This window comes from Lonchura striata, chromosome Z (assembly GCF_046129695.1).
Source record: "Lonchura striata isolate bLonStr1 chromosome Z, bLonStr1.mat, whole genome shotgun sequence".
NCBI lineage: Eukaryota > Metazoa > Chordata > Aves > Passeriformes > Estrildidae > Lonchura > Lonchura striata.
Genome location: NC_134642.1, coordinates 18,505,377 through 18,518,352, shown reverse-complemented (window position 1 = coordinate 18,518,352; position 12,976 = coordinate 18,505,377). Strand labels below are relative to the sequence as shown.

Here is a 12,976-nt window from a genome sequence, read left to right as displayed (position 1 = left end):
AATCTGAGAATAAACACGTATTTTGAGGCTTGTGTTTTCATATGAGTGATGAATCTACAAATGTTAATTCTTCTAGTTAAGAATGTCATTGTCAAAGCAGAGTGAGAGGTATTTCATTGTTCATGTGAGTGAGGTAGGTCACTTTGGGAAAAGCTTGCTGCTTGCAGTCTAATTTTACAGATTTTGAGAACTGCTGAAAGTTGCAAATTCTTTTTTTTTTTATTAGAAGATATCTTATTTCAAAGGCTCAGTGCACTCATTTGTTAAAACAGAGAACTTATTTAAAGCTAAATGCTAATAACAATGAATGTTAACTGACTTAATGCAATGTGAAATTGCTGCTTCAACATTCATACAAATGATAATTCAGTCTAAGTGGCTCTGTGTTCTGTTATATAGACAGTACTTTGCAATTTACAGGGTAATTGCATGCAGAGCTACTAAACAAATTTGTTTTCTTTTCTATCAAAATGTGCTTTGCACATCTCTTCAGTATATGAAGATACTTTGAAATGCATGGGCTTTGATGGGATGGGATGGACAGCTGTCCTTATGTTGAATTTTTACTGATCATCTTATCAATGTCTAATTCACTTTCCTCATGTGTTAGAATAGTGTGAAATTAAAGAGAACTCCCAACTGATACTGAGATCTATTATTCTAGTGTAGCCATTACCCTACTTTACTGATGTACACCACCACTAACTATCCATCTGTATATACCAACTTTGAACAAAAGATCCCACAAAATAATTTATTGTGTGTTCATAATTACTTCTATTTGCCAAAATTTGCCTTGTTAAGTGTTTCAGTGTGAATAATGTTTATTAACTGGTATTTCTCTGATGCTTTATAGCTTTCAAATCCAATTTAATTTTTATGTATAATTAGAATTGGCTCTGGTTTTATTTTTTTTAAATTCCTTTATATGCATGGTTCTTCAATAATAGTACAGAATACTAACTTCACTGCAAAAATGGTGATTTTAGTTCCTCCCCTAGTCTCTTTGATTTTGCTGTTCTCAATCCTGTATTCAGTTCAGTAGGAAGAAGAATGATTTTGAATAATACGGCCATGATGTCAAAACAGTGCAAATTATATGCTGCTGCCGTCTGGAATAGTGAAAATAAAAGCTTTATTTACACTGTTCTTTGAAATAATAAACTTAATTGTGGCAGTTTATCTTCAGTATCTATAATGTATTCTGGGAATGCTCCATGTGTTGCTTTTTATTCTGTGAGCTGCAGAATGACTAAAATTTGCCTGTGGCAAACCTATCAGTGAACCTTGAAATAGATTCACTTTCTTTTCTCCTGAATAGAGAACTACCTTCCATTTGCACAATAAGAATAATTGGTTTACATAAGCAAAGTTTTCAAGAGGCACAGTCAAGGGCTATAAGTATGCATTTCAGTTAGGCAGATTACACAGATTTAACTACAGGTTAATATTCTGTTGTACATATGAATATGAACTCCAAATTTATATTCTAGAACATGGATGTTTCAATGGTGAAAATAGTTAAGGTGAAATTAAATACTTAACAAACACATTAGCCAGTTTTCTTGACAACTATCTGGTCTTGAGTCCTTGATCTTGAGTCTTGGTGCTATTACCTTGCCTTTGTAGTCTGTAATCCAAAACAAAAGTCATAACAATTTGCTTTGGATACTTCACATTTATATTTTATATAATAATATAATCATATTGTACTGTAACTCAAAAGACAATTCACACTATTCAGTCTTTCTTGTTAAAACATGGTTGTGATTGCTAGAGTAATTTGGTAAGGTAGCTATGCAAAATTTAAGACTTCAAGACTCAATCTGTTTCTAAAAGCTAACACTCTCCTTGCTGTCAACAGGGCCTACGCATGATCTGAAAGTAACCTTTTTATGGAAAAAGTAGTCAAAATGTTAAGAAGCTGTGGCACAAATCCTAGCTAAATATGACTGTCTTCCTCTTTTTTTAGCTGTGTTAGATATGCAGGTTTACCACAAAGGGTCAAAGCCATTTTTCCTGAAATATTCTTCTTTCTTTGGGTCCAGCTTCTGTATATACATAGTCTTGTCAGTACACCTTCATAGCTTGGGAAGTTCAGTTCCTGAAATTTTATGAAATAATTGCATCACTAAAAATAAACCTAAAAAGGAGATGCGACAGCACTTTTTTTTTTTTTTTTTTTTTTTTTGTTAAGATGAGAGAAAATAGAGTTAAGTAATGAGCAGAACAGAGCTTATAATATATAGTTGTGTCATAGCCATGCTTTTTTCTATCAATACTACTTAAAGATAAGTATGCTTTCTTTTTTTGGAAGAGCGTAATTTTAACTTGTGGCTATTTTCAAGATAACACTCCATCAAAATTACTGTTCACACAAAAAAAACTGAGTTTGAGCCTCTAAATGCTGTTGCATTTATGAAGGCAAGCTCACCTCTAGGACAAATGCAGCAATAAGTAAAATTGCACATTTTACATTTGTTTTAGGTATGTTTATATTGAAATCTGAATGTAAAGGCTAATGTGCTTTTTCAAATAAATTTTCTTGAAAAGGAAGCAATTACTAAACTGGCACCAGGGACATTGTTCACAGAACATAGAATCATAGAATCATAAAATTACCTGTGTTAGAAGCCCAACACATAATTAAAGATCATCTATTTCCAAACCCTCTAGAATGCACTGGGACACCTTCCACTAGATCAGATTTCTGAGCCCAATCCAACCTGACCTTGAACAATTCCTTGCCAGATTCAATTCCAGCTTCACTTAGGCCTTCCTGACCTCATCCCTGCACAACCATACTCCATCTCTCTACTCTTCTTAGGTCACCACCCATCCTAGCTTCATCTGCCTGTGCATTTGCTTCTTTCCCTTCAGTCTGACCAGCAGTTCCCTAGTGAGCCCTTGCCTTCCTTGCCCAGTTTCTTGCTCCTGGGGATTGCCAGCTCTTGTGCTCTGTGGAAGACTTCTTTAAAGATGTGCCAGCTCTGTTCCACTGCCTTGTCCTGAGGGAAGTCTCCCAGTGGATCTCACTGGCAATCTCCTTGAAGAGCTGGAAGTCTGCTTTCCTAAAGTTCAGGGGCCTAACTTTGTTCCTTGCCTGCCCGTACCCCTCAGGACTGCAAACTCCAGCAGTGTGTGATCACTGCAGCCCAGACTGCCTCCAAGCCTGATGCTCAAGATCAGCTCACTTACATTGGTGCCCATCAGATCCAGGATTGTATCCTGTCTGTTAGGGCTGCTGTCTATTCCTTTGCTCCAGAAGGTATCCCTCATGCTTTCCAAGAGTCTCCTGGCTTGCCTGCAGCTTGCTATGCTGCTTTCCCAGCAGATTTTGGGATGGTTGAATTGCCCCAGCAGGACAAGAGCCTGTGAGCAAGATGCCTCCTGTAGCTGGAGCAAGAGGGTTTCATCAATAGGGTCCCTTTGGTCAGGGGTCTGCACTTAAAACCATCCACAAGGTTTCCTTTGTTGCCTCAGTCCCTGATCCTTACCCACAGGCTTTTGTCCTGCTCATGGCTGCTCTTCAGAGACAGCTCTTGACACTCAGTCTACCTGCTGATGTAGGGGGCACCCCCTCTGCCTCTCTTTCCTCAGCTGTCTCTTCTGGAGAGCCTGAAGCCATCAATAGTCACACTCCAGTCACATCCCACCAAGTTTCAGTAATGGCAAGAAGGTGACAACTCTCTAGGAGCACAGTGGCTTACAGCTTCTGTTTGTTGTCCATTCTGGATGCCTTAGCTAAACGATGTCAAACTGATTGAATAAACAGACAGTTAAGAAATAGTAAGAGCCATGATACAAAGCAAGGCAAGGCCATTTTGTTACATCCTCTCTTAAGGGCTCATCTGGTAACCTGTAATTGTTTCCTACATTGTTCAGATCATACACAGAAAAATAACTTCTGTAGAGTCATGCAGTGATTGGAAATTATACTAGTGCAGTACTAAATGCATTCTTTTAATGCCAGTAATGAAATTCAACACCTTTAAGACAAATAACAAATTCAAAGAATGTGGCCTATTTCTAAATCACTTGTATCTGTCATCCTAAACAAAATACGTATTATATGTATAAGTCACTAAGCCACAAGGACAGACAAATCTGACCTTTAATGGCCTCTCAAAATGACAGTACCAAATGGCTCTGAGAAGGTCAAGTCTGATTTAAATTGTTGATGAATTGGAAACTAATTGACTGGAACTGAATATTACATGGGAAGAGCAGTATATACTGTAGTTTAGAACTTAGTGAGCATATTAATGATCACTAAAAAATATTTTTCTCGCCACCTCAGATAAAATTTTAGAGGTACCAATATATAAAAAATTTGTAATAGTTACTTTTCTCTTACTATGGCTGAGATGCAGTTGTTCAATGATTTGATGCTCAGCTTTATTTCATGGAGTGTTTGATGACCTGTCATCCTTGATATTGCTAAAGTGTAAAGACAGTTGTACAAATGATGAATAAACTTAGAGGGAAAAGAAGTAATTAATGTCTTAAAAATTAAATCCACCATGATAAGCCCTCCAATTGGAAGTTTCATTATTTCTCTGGTCCATTTGATGTTGTATATCTGGGTTTATTGCCAAATACCTGAAAGCCAGGTTGGATACCAGCCACAACCATCAAAAATGTAACAGTTCTGGGTATTTGAATGTTAGATTGTGATGTTTCTCATGAAAATTTCATGAAGAGCATTCATTCAAAGACATTCTATGCCTAAGGCAGATGGATGGAATTTAATTGCCCATATTAAAAATAAGAAAGGGAGGCTCTTTACTACTCCATCCTATTAACATTCAAGATAGATTATCTTTGCTGTACATTTAGCTATTTGCAAAAGGGACTCTAGGGTTTTCTGTATAAGCCAAGTAGGAAAGGTAAACATCATAAAAATCCTGTTTTGTCACAAGTCAGATCTTGTCAGCTAATAGCCAAAACTTTTATAAGCAGACATGAAACATACCTTTCTTTGTGAAGATCCTATGGCTAATGAATGATTTGACATTTATTAGCTGATTGGTAGAAATTCTAGTTCTAAAGAGTCATGGAAGCTCTGGACAGTTGTGTTCACTTTACTAAGGCCCGGGAATGGTTGGTGAGTTGGGTGCACGTTATTTCTCCTCTGTTCTTCCAGTTGCAGGTATTAGCATTGAAAAAAACGAATGGACCCACATGGTTCCATGACTAGTGTCATCATCAAAATGTTGTTTTCTTTGATAATGGGATGGCCTGTAGCACCAGCTTGCTGAATGAAGGTGGGACTCAGCTCTTTCCAAGTGGGGAAGAAATTATTTGGTGAAGGGCTATCAGGGCTTATTGATAGGGGTTTAAATGAGATATAACAGGGGAGGGAGATATCATCAGGTTTGATAGTGATAAGGTGTGGGACATGCCATCCCACACATACTAGTTAGATGGCTGAGCCAGAAGGAGCCTGGAGGGGGTAGGCAGGTCAGCAGCAGGACACCTGAGGGACAGCACCAAGACATTCCAGACACACCAGACAGAAAGTCAGCTTCATTGGGGAGCAACTTAAAACCCCTTTATGCTAACACATGCAGCATAGGTGGTACTAGAGATGTGTGGATGTCTGCAGGTCTTTGACTTCAATTGGCATCATAGAGACACAGGGACCTTTCTTATGACTAGAGTGTTGGGATGAAAGAATGCAGCCACTAAATATCGTATTTGAAAACTCCTGGCAATCTGGTGAAGTTCCCACCAACAGGAAAGGGAAAAACATGACCCCACTTTTTTAAAAAGGGAGATTAGGGAGACCAAGGAACTACAGGCCAGATAGTGTCACATCAGTGCCTGTAGAGGTCATGGAACAGATCCTCCTGGAAAATGTGCTAAGAGGCTCTGAAAATAATTAGGTGATAGCCATCATGGTTTCACTAAAGGCAAATGATGCCTGACAAATTTAGTGGCCTTCTAGGATTGCAATAAAGCAGTGTTGAACAAGGAAGGGCAGCAGAAATCATCCATATGGATTAGTGCAGGGTATTTGACACTCTCCCAAATGCCATCCTTGTTTCCAAACTGGAGAGGTGTGAATTTTGACAGGGGAGCTCTTGGCAGATAAAAATTGGCTGGATGATGACACTTCTAGAATTGCAGTCAACAGGTCAATGTCTAGTTAGCAACTAGTGTCAGCTGAGCATCCTCAGGGATTTGTATTGGGACCAGTGCTCCTTGTCACAGCAGCATGGACAGTGGGATTGAGTACTCCCTTAGCAAATTTGCCAATGACACCAAGCTGTGTGGTGGGGTTAACACACTGAAGGATGTGGATTGACCTTAACGGGCTTGAGAGGTGGAACCTGAGGAAGTGAAACAAGGCCAAGTGAAAGGTTCTGTACCTTTGTTGGGGTCATTCCAAAAAACAATACAGATTTAGTGGAAAATGGATTGAGGTTTACCCTGGAAAGAAAGACAGGATGTTTGTGGATAAAAAGTTTGGTATGACCCTGCAATGGACACTCACAGCTCAGAAAACCAACCTTATCCTGGGCTGCATCAAAAGAGGCATGTCCAGAAGGTCAAGGGATATGCTTCTACTCCTCTATTCTTCTGTTGTGAGACTCACACCTGAAGTACTGTGTCCAGGTCTGGAGCCTCGAACACAAGAAAAACTTTTATTAGTTAGAATGAGTCCAGTAGAGAGCCACAACAGAAGTCTAGAATACCTCTTCTACAAAGAAAATCTGGGATAGTTGGGGCTGTTCAGCCGAGAAAGGAAACGGCTCTGGAGACCTTGTTAAGCTTTCTAGTACCTAAAGGGGGGCTACAAGAAGGCTGGAGAGAAGCTTTTCAAAAGGGATAGGAAATGGGAGATTTGCCCTAAGCGAAAGGAAGATAGGTTTTGATTCAATCTTAAGAAAAGCTTTACTCTGAGGCTGGTGAGGCACTGATATACACTGCTCAGAGAGATTGTGGATCCTCCATCTCTGAAGGTGGTTCAAGACCAGGTTGTATGTCTGAGTAATTTGATGTAGTGGAAGAGATTTATGTCCATGGAAGAGAGGTCAAATGTAGATGTTGTTTAAGGTCCTAAACCATTCTGTAATTCTGTGGTTATCTATGTGCACTTGTATTGCAAGCAGTTAAGTAGATCCTGAGCAACATTACATCCCAGGAACTACAAAGAGGCTGTGTTTGCTTGCTATACATTCTTTCAGAAAAGTCTGAAGACTTATCTGACATTTTTGAAAATGTGACACAACTTAAGAGAGTTAATGTTCAACAATTTCTCCTGTAAGTTTTATCCTCTAATCAATTGCATGTCAGTAATGATTAGTAAAGACATTAAATAACATGTGGCTTGTAGTTAGTGTTCATCCTCTTTCTTTGGTTATTTTTGTTTTCATTTTTGAATTGAATTAATATTATTTTGCAATAAAAATATTTTTGCCATTGCTGTGGAATTGAGGAGCAAGATTGTGCATTTCAAACACATTGTTTTAGCTATGCAAAGTTGATTTCTGAGAAATTTCCTGATCCTATTGTGTATAGCAGTGTTACTTGCTAACCGGTGTCACATTATGAAGGCCAATTACTCTTGTGCAATATTTTTTAATATTTCAGTATTAACCACACTAGCATGAGGATTTTGGTCTGTTTCTGAGTATTTTAATATACATTTTTGTATCTATTCAATATCATTGTGAGTATAGTGCCACTTTAACTTTGCTGTGCACACAGCTCCAATGTTTAGAACGTCTCAGTGTTTTGCAGTCACATAATGCATTCATCTTCACGACACTCTCCTGTAGCCGTAAAGCACTATCAAGTCCATCTGTGAGATGGACAATCAAAGCACAGGGGTGTGGGATGAACAGGGGCAACAGGTGTTGAGACACAACAGATAAGTAATTATGATATAAGCAAGAAACATAACTTAGGTCTTCTGAGTTAGTGGCCTGATCTTACATTGCATGATGATTCTTCCTTATGTATTTCTCTGGTATAAAGAGAAAGGGTTTTCCTTAATGGTAGATTTCCTTAATGGTAGATTTGATAATGGTAATTTGATTTGATATTTCATATAAAATAGTAAGGACTCTGGAAAGCAGGGCAACATCAGTGTTGTATGGTACAATAGTATGAATCCAGTGATTGCATGCTAGGTAGTATATCTCATCTGATTTTATAATTATAAAGTTTATAGCCATTTTTAATTAACTTTTTATTTTGTATCAGAATCTTGATCAATTGTTTGTTGTTTACAAACAGGTGATCACTGAACTTTAAGCAGGATGATGATTTGGGCTTTCAGGCAGCACTGCACAACTGACATGAAATTCCTCAATTTATAAATTTCTTTTTCAGAGGATCAAATTCCTCGAGGTTTTCCAACCATTGATATGGGCCCACAGCTGAAGGTGGTTGAACGAACTCGTACAGCTACCATGTTATGTGCAGCCAGTGGCAATCCTGATCCTGAAATAACTTGGTTCAAAGATTTCTTACCTGTTGACACAAGCAACAACAATGGCCGCATCAAGCAGCTACGCTCAGGTAGGGTCTCGTTACTGTTTCCACCGACGCCCAGAGTTGTTCTCTCTCACTTTTTCTTTCTTTTCTTTCTCTGCCTTTTTAAAAAAATTTTATTTATAGGTAATAATTTCTCTTTCCCCTTTCCTTTTCTGTGTTACTGAGTGTGTTGTCCATGTCTGTGATGTTGTCATAGCTTTCTATAGAGTCTGTCTCTATGTGTTTTGCAGCTTCTGTTTACTCCACATTGCTCACTGCTGTGACTGTATTTTTTGATGATTTTTTCTTTACTGCTTTTTGCAGTACTTGATGGATCCATTTTCTCCTCTTTCTTTCTTCTTTCCTTTTAATTTTTTTTAACAAATTTATTTCAACATTGGACTTCATTCAGAAATTGCAAGGAGTACCAATGGTTATATTCATCAAAACCAAAACCTGCATTAGACACTTCAATTAAAATCTAAAATGTGTTTATTGCTGTCTTTTCCACATTTGACTTCACCAAAGATTAGCCAGTTTGGACACATCTTCTTTCCTTTCACAAATACATAAAGCACAGTACTTCTTCCCATGCAGATTTATATCTGAAAAAAAAAAAGGAAATTAAATCTTTGGGTAATCTACTGAACAAAGTTGGGGGTTTTTTTGCTGGCTGAGCATTTTTCCAACACATTTAGCCACAGTAGTGTGCGTCCACGCTAAAGCTTTATGAATCCTATATTTTCTGGATCTACAGAAGTCTGCTTTTGATGTAGATTCCAGCTTTTGCCGCTCTCTCTCTCTTTGCCCCTTGCACCTCCCTAGCAGTTCTCTCACTCTCCTCCTGCCTTAGTTTATTCTTTTGCTCTCTTTAGATTAAAAACAAAACAAAACAAAACAAAATAAGAAACATACAAACAAATATCTAAATTTATCGAGTTTAATGCTTATCCCAAAATAAGATCAGATCATGATCACTGGGATATAATGAGCTTTTTTCTTTGACAATTGTAGTAGATATCGTTGTAGAATCTAAGTTGTTTAATCACGTGTCTTCCCAGAATTCTCAGCTTTTGACCTGTCCTGTGATGTTAAATCGTCTTGTTAACCTACTTTTTGCTTGTTGTCAGCAGAACTGTGTAAATTAACCTTCTGTTAATGTAAATTAAGATTTTTTCACATGTGACATAGATGATTTAGTATATAAAGCTTTAACTGAAAACTTTGTACCAAATTATAAGGAATATAATAATATTTTTATGCTGTCTTTCTTCTCTCCGTATTTAAATCTCCAGAATCTATTGGTAAGTGCTTAGTTCTGAAGCGCACTTCACCCCCACTAATTTCCATATTCAGACTATTATGATTATGATAATTATTATATGATTAGTATTATTATTCTTAAAATGCATGGCATGCATTTTACTAACAGTCAGTGTAGTCACCAGACCCCTATAGTGGCGCACACGCACACCTCCACAGAAATGTTGTCTTATCAGTCATAGCAACACCTAAAAGAAACAGTACACATGTATCACATGGATCTAGAATAGTAAATGCCATAATCCAGCCTAAACTACAGTGTTTGTTTTGAGATAGACTTCAGTATATCCTCTTTATATATATATATATAGATATATATATATTTAAATAGAATTTCCAATATTTTCCTAAAATATGTCATAAGTACAGTTTTGTAAAGTTTTCTTTAAGTATTTGAGGAATATTTGATACTATTCTAACCATATATAACCGAACGTCTAAGAACTCAGATGCTGCTCTGAGAATGGCAGTGCAGCCAATTATAGCCTTTTTGCCCTTTGTGGTACAATGCAACTTGCTTTTATAACCTGATAATACTATCTAATATATTCCTGTTTTAACAGTATAGTAATTCAAGTTTCTCTTAAGACCTTATTTAATTCTGTAAATCTAATTTGATTCTTCTTCCAAAGCCCTAGCCTCCTTCTTCTCGTACTAATGCTTCTTCTTTCTAATCTTATTTGCATTCATATTATCCACCCAGGTGGTACACCAATAAGAGGTAAGAGTGCTGAACTAACGTTCACAGAATGATCTTACTCATTCTTTCTGTCCTTTCATCCCTCTCATCTTTGTCCTGTTTTTGGTTTTCTTTTGCTTTGTTTTCCATAAGGAAAAACAAAACAAAATAAAAACCATGGAAATGTCCATCATCTGATTTTCTTTTTCCTTTGTCCTGTTTGGTTATGATCAGTGACTCATATTGTGACTTTTCTTTCTTCACATTGCCTTTTCCTTTCCCCTTTTCATTTGTCCATTAAAAAAAAAAAAAAAAAAAATTGTGATATGCTTCAAAGAAAGCATATCCAGGTCTCCTGGCCATAGCCCAGTCACAGCGTACCATTTGTCCCTCTTTTTTCTTTTTCTTCTTCTTCTTCTCCTTTTTCTTCTTCTTCTTTTTCTTCTTTTTTCTTTTTCTTCTTTTTTTTTTTTTCTTCTTTTTTTCCTTCCTCTTTTTTTTGTCCAACTGGAGCAAAAAAAGATCATTTTTTTTCTTCCTTAGCTGTTCTTTTCCTGGACCAAAGCCAAGATGGTCTGGAGAACAGTAGCAGACATGCAGAAGACAACATGGACTATCTTCTTTTTGTCTTATCTTTCATAAAAGGTTTTTTGTGTTGTTCTTCTTCAATCCTTTTTTTTCTTTAACTTCATAAAATTGAAAATTATGTATTCCCCTCCCCCCAAAAGAATTACAGAAATGTTTTTTCCCTTTATTGTGGTTTTACCTTTTTTTTTTTTGGTTGCTGTTGTAGTTTTTTTTTTTTTTTAATTCTCTCACCTCTGGATTTTTGAATCTTCTAATCTACAGGCTTTGGAAATGAAAGGTTACTGACTCATTATTCTTGGTGGTATGTGGTATTGTTGGTTTTTGATTCTCTAGCAAAACTGTTTACTTCTTTTGTAATTCTTGTTTTGTATTTTTGTTGGGTTTTGTGACACCACACTGCTAATCCCACTTGTGGATTTTGATGGGTGTCTCAGGAGGGGCCCTCCTATGGTCCTCAGCAGTGGTTGGTTGGTTCTTCCTTGTTGGCGTAGACCATGCTTTTGAAACTTTTTTGTCTTCTAATTCAACTGCTCTTTGTTTTTCAGCAAACGTACTTTAAGATTGTAAGTTGCGGAAAACTGTCTTTCTTTTCTTATCAATCTGCATGTCTTAAAGGAGTTTTATTTCTTTAAAATGATATTTTGATAATTGTAAATGACTAATACAATTTCTTTTTTTTTACTTCAAGCAGCCTTTTTGTTCTTGCTGCGCATTTTTGGCTTTCTTCAGCAGAAGATTTCTTGAAGTCTGTCCTGCTTTTTTACGAGTACCACCTTTTGTGCTACTTTTGTTACTAGATTGAAACAATTAAATAAAAAATAAAAAAATTATAATGACCCAAATACTTAATCTCTATTGTTTTATTAAAAGCCATTCTTCCTTGAAGCAGTCTCACCCATCTTCATTTAATGGTTTAGGAAATAGTATTGTTTAGACAGGGTTTTGTCGTGGTTTTTTTTTGCCAAATGCTAATTGTTTTCCTGTGCTAGCACTGATGATGTGAAAAAAATAATCTCTGTTTTTTTCATTGCATCATTTTCTGTCTGTGCACCTTAGCAAGAAAATGAATCGACGTTGAGTGGACCTTCGCATACAAGCTTTTCATATTGTTGAGAGGTGTATTATTATGGATGTAAAAAGCCTTCTCTGACCCTCTCTTTGGCAATGTATTTTATATTCATACAGGTGCCCTCCAAATTGAACTGAGTGAAGAATCTGACCAAGGCAAATATGAGTGTGTTGCAACCAACAGTGCGGGTACACGCTATTCTGCCCCTGCTAATCTATATGTCAGAGGTAGGAATGACATAACCCTGGCATCCACTGTTCATGCAGGTTCAGGGCTAAGATACTCTCAGGATCTATACAGTTGCCACTGTAATGATCAAAATGCCATGGTAAATGTGTCAATTGTAAAAATATTTTTAAACTGTAGAGGAAGGGCTTGGGGTTTCTTTTGTTCTTTTAAAGCACTCTTGAGTCCAGACTATCCTGTGAGTTAAGGTTTGTAAGTATATTTATATTTTTGCATTTTAACTTCTGTTTTTTTCCTGCATTAAGTTAAATTCTGCTTTGCATATATTTTTTATGTATTTGTTTTGTTTTATTTTGCTTTTCTTTTCAAACTCCTGAGGTGACTGCTCTGTGTGCCACTAATCAGCTGAGTGTAACCCCGAGGCATTGAGGTGTATGCCTACCTGACCTCTGCTGTCTAACTGCAAAGGAAAGGCTTCTAACATTATAACTTTATGTATGCAGAGCACAACTGTATTTTCTTCTTTTCTCTTCTTCCTAATATATATGTATGTGTATATATCTATATATATAGTTTTAGTGTAGATTTGCAAATGAAGTGTAGTCCTTTAGAATGATAGGGGTCAATTGGCTATATTATTTTAA

General features: G+C 36.8%; 1 protein-coding gene across 44 annotated transcripts in view; it reads left to right on the top strand.

Annotated features, from left to right (window-relative positions):
• PTPRD (protein tyrosine phosphatase receptor type D) overlaps positions 1-12,976 on the top strand; it is a 1,155,761-nt gene that overhangs the window by 995,598 nt on the left and 147,187 nt on the right. For 27 of the 44 annotated variants that reach the window (XM_077790475.1, XM_077790477.1, XM_077790505.1 and 24 more), the window contains 3 exons: positions 8,344-8,532; positions 10,514-10,531; positions 12,263-12,373. In XM_077790475.1, the coding sequence (XP_077646601.1) occupies positions 8,344-8,532; positions 10,514-10,531; positions 12,263-12,373 (318 nt within the window). The remainder of the gene's footprint in view (positions 1-8,343; positions 8,533-10,513; positions 10,532-12,262; positions 12,374-12,976) is intronic. The other 17 variants (XM_031507373.2, XM_031507363.2, XM_077790499.1 and 14 more) reach the window with 1 other exon arrangement.